This window comes from Morone saxatilis, unplaced genomic scaffold (assembly GCF_004916995.1).
Source record: "Morone saxatilis isolate NCDOM2014 unplaced genomic scaffold, NCSU_SB_2.0 Contig20, whole genome shotgun sequence".
In the NCBI taxonomy this organism is placed as follows: domain Eukaryota; kingdom Metazoa; phylum Chordata; class Actinopteri; family Moronidae; genus Morone; species Morone saxatilis.
The window spans coordinates 10,765,944-10,773,196 of record NW_023339763.1 but is presented as its reverse complement, the minus strand read 5'-3'; the positions used below and the strand labels follow the sequence as shown (position 1 = coordinate 10,773,196).

At 38.5% G+C, this 7,253-nt stretch overlaps 1 protein-coding gene across 1 annotated transcript in view; it reads left to right on the top strand.

The window, feature by feature from the left end:
* Positions 1 to 5,083: 5,083 nt before the first annotated feature.
* The window catches only part of crcp (calcitonin gene-related peptide-receptor component protein), a 4,961-nt gene continuing 2,791 nt past the window's right edge, over positions 5,084 to 7,253 (top strand). The window contains exons 1-5 of the mRNA XM_035667323.1: positions 5,084 to 5,154; positions 6,607 to 6,643; positions 6,746 to 6,844; positions 6,967 to 7,061; positions 7,188 to 7,245. Coding sequence (XP_035523216.1) covers positions 5,147 to 5,154; positions 6,607 to 6,643; positions 6,746 to 6,844; positions 6,967 to 7,061; positions 7,188 to 7,245 — 297 coding nt within the window. The 5' untranslated portion in view covers positions 5,084 to 5,146. The remainder of the gene's footprint in view (positions 5,155 to 6,606; positions 6,644 to 6,745; positions 6,845 to 6,966; positions 7,062 to 7,187; positions 7,246 to 7,253) is intronic.

Sequence of the window (7,253 nt, the reverse complement as noted above, 5' to 3'; positions counted from 1 at the left end):
ATCCCTGATAATATGAAAAACCAAAGACTGTTAAAGCTCAAAATACTGCTTTTGTACCAGCTAACTGCTAAACAGAGAAGCAGTAACTTCATGGATTTTTACTACTGAATACACACACGTAACTCGCGAATCGACACAGAATCACTTGCAATAACTTGCTCACCTCACTTAGTCCTATAATGGTACTGCCAAATCTTCATTTTAACATTATAAGTCCGCCCAAGAAACCACAACTCACGTTTTGAATCCGTTTTCACGAGCAAGTACGTTGAAAGCTCCCATGTTACATGATGTCACACCAACCTACTCAAACACGAAACCCCCTGTTTACTTAACATACTCTGTGCTTGTAAAACATTCACATTGTTTCTCTGCTGCAAAATACTAATCGAGTATCCTGAGACCATTAAAATATTCCACAGTCTCATGTGTTGATATAACTCATCTGTGTACACTCCATCTGCTTGGCCATATGGGCAGTTCCTCTTTCTTGAGAGACTAATCAAAGAACGTCATCAAACTCTCCGTTCATTTGTGACCCTCTGAATTGGTAACTGCCATTTCTTTAAATGGCCGTAAGGATTTCCTGCTCTCGACCGAGTTTCTTCAAATCGCTCATTCAGGTTTTTGATGTTGCGGCCACATCTGCCAAGACGAGGTATTTCTTTAACACACTCAAACCGTCCTCTTTCCACTACCTGGACATTAAACGCGTCTCACTAATGACACACAAAGGATCGATAAACCTACTATCACACTCTGGTGTTGGCCTCCTTGCGTTGAGCGTAGGCATACCCCCCTCGTATGCAGTTGCAACAAGCATTAAGTGCTCGTCAAAGACAGGAGAGCCAGATGAGCCAAAATAAAAACAGACTCATAGTTCGAACCTGTCCCTCTTGTTTTTCTCAACAGATTTCTGCCACAACTCTCAAAGAAACCACGCAGGGCGAGTAACAACTGAACGCGGTCCCTTCCGGGCCTTTCAAGGTAATGCCCTCTCCCACCAGCCTGTCTTGCGGTTATCAGTCTGGAACAATCAAACAACGCGGTCTATTTTTTTTCACACCCACCATCCGAGCGCATGCCAATAATGCAAATCCACCCCACTCCTTGGAAGGAATCAACAGTGTGCTAACAGACCATCGGGCATGCTGCATCCATCCAAGCCCAGCCTTACACCAAAGCCCAGTCAGCACTCTTTGCCCTGACTCATTACAACAGAACTCAACAGCCAGCGACCTCTTCCCACCTGTTGACTCCTCGAATTTTTGCCCCTCCCTGACATCTCTGGTCTAGAACTATTCAAAAAGAGAAATGGGACAGTGACCATCCTCATTAAGCTGCCTTTAGTCCATCACTATATTTAAATTCATGGCCATTTGTGAGGACAAACTTGTCAACACAGGAGAAAAAAAAAACCACTCCCTTCTGGTCTCCCTTTACTCTCACCCTGGCAAAATGAATACAGAGTTTCCATCAGTTTCTTCATTGTTTTCCATTCCTGCACATGCTGCATCATTCTTCCAAAACTCCCACACGCGATAAATTCTGGATACGGGAAAATATAGATTGTGGGGGTTTTCCAGGCCTTTCAACCAACACTTCTCCAAATGTGAGGACGCGTAAATCCCTTCATGGTTTTCGAATTGGGTATTTCACAATTTTTTTTCTGCTGTCTTCTTATTATTTACTTCTGGTTCCCTCATTTGGTGTGTTGGTTATTGCACCCTGACCTCCAGTTTGTGGCGACCTCCTGTTGGACGGCATCTTTGGTTTCTGTCAGATTCAGAGTTCAGAGAATTCATTTTGCATCATGTAAGGGTCATCCTGACTACCGGGCCTGACTCTTCTGGTGGACCGCAGACTTTTATTTGTACATTGCAGTAATGATCTTTTGAAGGTTTCCACCATCCAAGTCACTCCAAGCTGAGAGTCCGGGACTTTCCAAGTGGTTATACACTCTCCAGTGCTTTTTGTTGAGAGAGCTGGCCTACAGCTTCTTTTTGATACAATATTTTAGTAATAGCTGTTCTCTTCTTCAGAGCGGTGCTTCACTTTTTATCCCTTTGTATGCTAATATAACATCGTATTTCCTGAAAGTCAGTTTTATTACTGGGTTTCTCATGATTTGTTGCTACATTTTTACCTCCCTCTTGTCAGCACGTGAAAACTCACAAGCTCCAGCTTAGTTTGGTCCCTTTTTCTCTCTCTAGAGTCATCGGTCCTCATATTTCCCCCAACGATTGCTCCTCCCCTGTCTATCAGCTTTAACGTAATTGATAATTTTCAATCGTTCTATTCTCTTTAATTTAACAGTCTTATGGCGAAAGTGTGAACTGTACTCTTTCCCTTCCTCTTAAACGATCAACAAGCTTCTTTTGTCTTTGTTCTTTCTGCAATTTTCTTTTAAACTGTGACCTCGAACTCTGTCCTGTCCAGCAATCCTCAACTAGTTCTTTGCTTTTATTGCAGTAACCTTTGGATTTCTTGTCGTTCGCAGCACCACTCGATAGTAATTTTTTCTTTCGATAGTTCATGTGTGGCTCCTCTTCCTAGGATATTCGATAACCTAGTTTCCATTTAATTCATACAAAGCACATCTTGACTGACTCTAATGTATTGCTATTTATACTTCCTCTTTAAACCAATCCATCTCTCACATTCAATTTAACTATTTCTTTGTTAATATGTTAAACACATACTTAACTTTTGTTTTTGTTCATGTGCTCTTTATTATTATTTCTAATTCAAGATAATCTCTATTCTTAACAATTAAATCATAGAACATGATCCCCCAAATAGTTCTATACAAGAAGACATAAGTCGCTGTGGTAACTATGTATTATTCAGTTTTGTATTTGCCTAACACAGATATAATAATATTGTAATATGACATAACCTTTGCAGCAGGTTGTAAATTAGAGTGATCCTGGCTGGCTTTCCTCAAATTTTCTGGCAGTCTTCTTCCTTCCTTGAATAACCAATACAGCCTACATTTGTCCAATTGTCTTAAGACTTAAAACATGGTAGTTTAGCTGTATATTATGTATAAATGCTACTTTCCTTGATCAGCGAATCATACACTGGATGAGAAATTGACAGATCCTGTATAAATCATAGCTCACAAAATCAAAATGTTGTTGTAAACATATCTGACATTTCATTTGAAACAGCTTGAATTCAAATTGACCAAGACTTGGGTTAATTTATTACAATGGGGAACAATTGGTACCTTAAAGATTCTGTCCATTGATCCCTTCACCTTTTGGGCTTCCAATTTTGGCCTCTATTTTTAATGTGACTGCTTTCCACAGCTGAATATGAATCGGACCGCTGAAAAGCGCTGTCTGCGTAGTATCTTACTACAGGAAAAGCCAAATAAGTATGTTGAATTTCTAACATGACGTTACAAGCAATAACATTAAAAGCCTTATGTATCACTGCGTCTCGGTCACGCAGACGCCTACACCACCCCGCTTCTTCCCTCCTGCTCCTCTTTCCATATACAGCTGTTTGATGTCCTGCTCGTGTTACTACTTGTCCGGTCAGCAGTAAGTCTTACTTGTCAAATACGTACAGGCGCGATCACATCACTTATTCGGTTTGTATCAACACTTGCACTCTCTCTCCTCCTGTCTCCTGGTGTGCTCTGGTGAAGCTGTGGGATTGCGGAAACACCCACAGCCAGTCGGTCGAACTGGAACAACTCATACTGCTGGGGCGGGTTTTTTTTTACGACCGTATTTACTTGAACGCTTTAATTTTAACTATACTGAGTTTATCGGTCAGTACTTTCTTATCTGTATGTTTTTGGATTTAAAGCTTTTTTTTGCTCTGTTTTATTTGGAGATAATTTGTAGTTTGTTTAAACTGCCATGTAACCTAGTTTTATTGTTTTTAAACCCCTTGCGTTGTTTTAAGTACGAAACAGCATTGTTTTATAGTTATATATAGTTACTAGTACTAGTCGTCAGAATAAACTTGTAAAACTGGTATCCTGGTGTTCTCTCGTTCTTTATCCTTGTTAAAGGGGACACTTCACCCATTTGGCATTAAGCTTTGTATTCGTTAGAAACACCAGTCACTCACTTCTTTCATTGTTTTGAGAACATTATCAGTTTTAGGATAAAGGGAACTATGCTTTACTCAAAAGTCATTTATAGCCACATGTTTGTATCTTTAAATGCTCATTTTTATTCTGGTTTGTTAATTTTCTATGTTAAGCAACTATCATATCATTGTTCTGAAAGCTCATGTATATTATATTTGTGTTCTTGAATTCTAATTCTATATATTACTGCAATGGTTGGATTTCTTATAGAGCCAGACTGATGAATAAAACAGACAGCATTATCTGTTGTCAGATCACAAGAAATTGCAGTACAGAAATGAGGCAATATGGAAGCAGTGTCTCTATTACATAGTTTGTCCACCAGAGAGCACAGATTGTAAAGTGTCTTGTTCAGAAATGTTTATGTTTATAAAACCATGTTATCTGATTTTTTTAAATACCAATATCAGCTTCCATTATCCGTCTGGCTTTAATTTCTAAATTTGTATCTTATTCTTTTGGCTGTTTTTAAGAAAATCACCTTGAGATTTTGATTTCATCTTATTTTAACAACAATTGTATAATATTGAATATCCCAATATTCTGTCATTGTTTTTTATATCGTTGTCTTGGGAATGTATCTTGAAAATACGAAGTGGGATTTCATAAGGATATTAACTGGTTAAATCATGTCATTACTTTTAAAACAAAGTTCAAACAAATGTATCATCAATATTCAATAAATAAATCATATTTGGATAATGAATGTCTTTTCTTTGTCTTCTTAGTGCTCACCAACAGCATAAAGTTTATATGAATAAGAGGTCAAAAGTCAAACACCACACATGAAAATGATGCCTGATAGTGAAACTGTTATTAAATAAACATTTTCTTATGAACAGAATGACAGAAAACAAACATAGTGTGGAGGAGAGCTTAAAAGAATAAGTTATAAGACATTGTGGAAAACGTTTTCTTTCATTGAAAATAAATAATAAAAGAAGCGGAACTCTAGCTTGCTGGCGGCGGAACCTTTCACCCGGTCTACATTTTCCACACGGACACTTTTGCAACGGACCACATCTGAATAGCGAAATGGAAGTGTGAGTTTTTGTTATTGATATTTTATTTTGTTCAGTATTTTGTACAGTGAGGTTGTTATTTAGTAGCTGCGTATTTTGTATTTTAATTGCCAAATATCGTCGTTAAAATGTTCAACAGCTAACGTTGTTACACCAACAGCAGTTTCCGGTTTACATAATAAAACAATCATTATATAACTTACGTAAGGTTTAAGTTATAATACACTTAATATGCTTTGTTTTAAACACAGCATGGCGACTCTTGTTTGGTAATTAACTACAACAGGTTCACTGGTTTGACATAAACCTTTAATCTGTTCAGGTTTTGGACCCTTTTGTTCAATATGCTTGTGATATATGTGTGTGTGTGTGTGTGTGTGATGTGTGTGTAACATTGTCTGACATTTTATAGACGAAAAGACTCATTGATCAGTTGTTAATGAAAATAATGATACGATAGTGTTTTTTAGTGCACCCAGCCACTGTTGTTTATGTACTTGTCTAAATTACACCTTTATGTTCATTTACAGCTGTATGCAAAAGTCTGTAAATAACACATTTTGGTGACTTTTCATTGAAAAGATGTAAACAGCCTCATGAGGGACATAAAACACAATATTTGCAGCAAACATTCATGCATTATTTTTTTTTATTTACCCTTAGTAATCTGGGTGAAACAGTAACATCCACCCCTACTCTGTGGCCAAAGAGTCCTATTTTAACTTCATTAGTACTCATTTCCACATCAGGCTTCTGTAGATGTTCTGTTGCATATTCCTGACGTTAAATGTTATAATGTGGACACAGGTCAGGTTTTCTTCTACTGACGCTTCCATGAAGGTTTTGTTTGCACAAGCAGCTCTGAACAGTCTTACACAGTTGTTGAGAGTTCACACAGGGTCTGAAGAGTCAGAGTGTTTGTAAAGCTTTTTAAATTGGCACCAGCTGATGCTTCCTAGTCACAATTGTTGACATGCCTCAGGCCAAAGGAGCCGATGAAGTTGCTTTTAAAAAGAATCGGACACTGCAGAACTCTTAGGTTGCCCAAAACCTTTGCACATACCACAAGTATTTTTGTTCAATTTATGAAATAAAACTAAACAATGCATGAATGTTTGCTGCAAATATTGCGTTTTATGTCCATAAAACAGCCTCTCAAGTGGGCTGTGTTGACGTCACCAAATTGGGTTATTTGTCAAGGTGTGGCCAAACTTTTGCCTGCATCTGGAACTCTCATCATAACTCTTACGTTTATGTAACCAAACTAATATAAGCTGAAAAGTGCACCAAACAATCTTTCCAAAGCCACCTCTCACAGCCTTCATTCAGCGACTGGAGGTGAAGACTATGAGATCTGGTTAAAAGCTCCTAAAGCTAGTAAATTGACCTTTTAAGCTTAGATTATTTTGTCACATATACGGTTCCCAGAGGTCAAGAATGAAGCCTAAACATGACTTATTTTCTCCTCTTCAGGAAAAACGCTAATGCTGCTATGCTCAGTAACTATGAGGTAAGATAATGTCCCACCCTTCAATCTTCTTGTACTGTCCAGTCAAAAGATAATAAAATAATCACGTGTCACTCCATGTTTGTCGGTCTGTGTGTTTCTCAGGTGTTCAAACTCCTTACAGACCTGAAGGAACAAAGGAAGGACAGCGGGAAGAACAAACACAGCACCGGGCAGCAGAACCTCAACACCATCATGTATGAGGTCGGCACACGTCCTCTCCCTCTCTTCACTGACTTAAACCTGCTCTATCGGTGTCTGCTGTGCCAAATGTGCACTTTAAATTGCAGCAGTTTACCCACAGTTTCCTCTGCATTTCCAAACAGACGCTGAAGTACCTGTCGAAGATGCCCTGCAGCAGACAGAGTCCAGAGATTGTCAAAGAGTTCCTCACCACCATGATGCCTCACAAGCTCACAAAGTCAGTGAGCTCTCACAAAGATGCACAGTATTTATTTATTTATATATTTTTTTTAGATAGTCATGTGTACTGTTTGAATGTACTGTTCTGAACACAATATACTCATTGATGTTTTTCCCTTATCAGGGCAGAAAAACTGCAGCTATTGAACCACCGGCCACAGACAGCAGTGGAAATTCAGCTAGTGAGTGT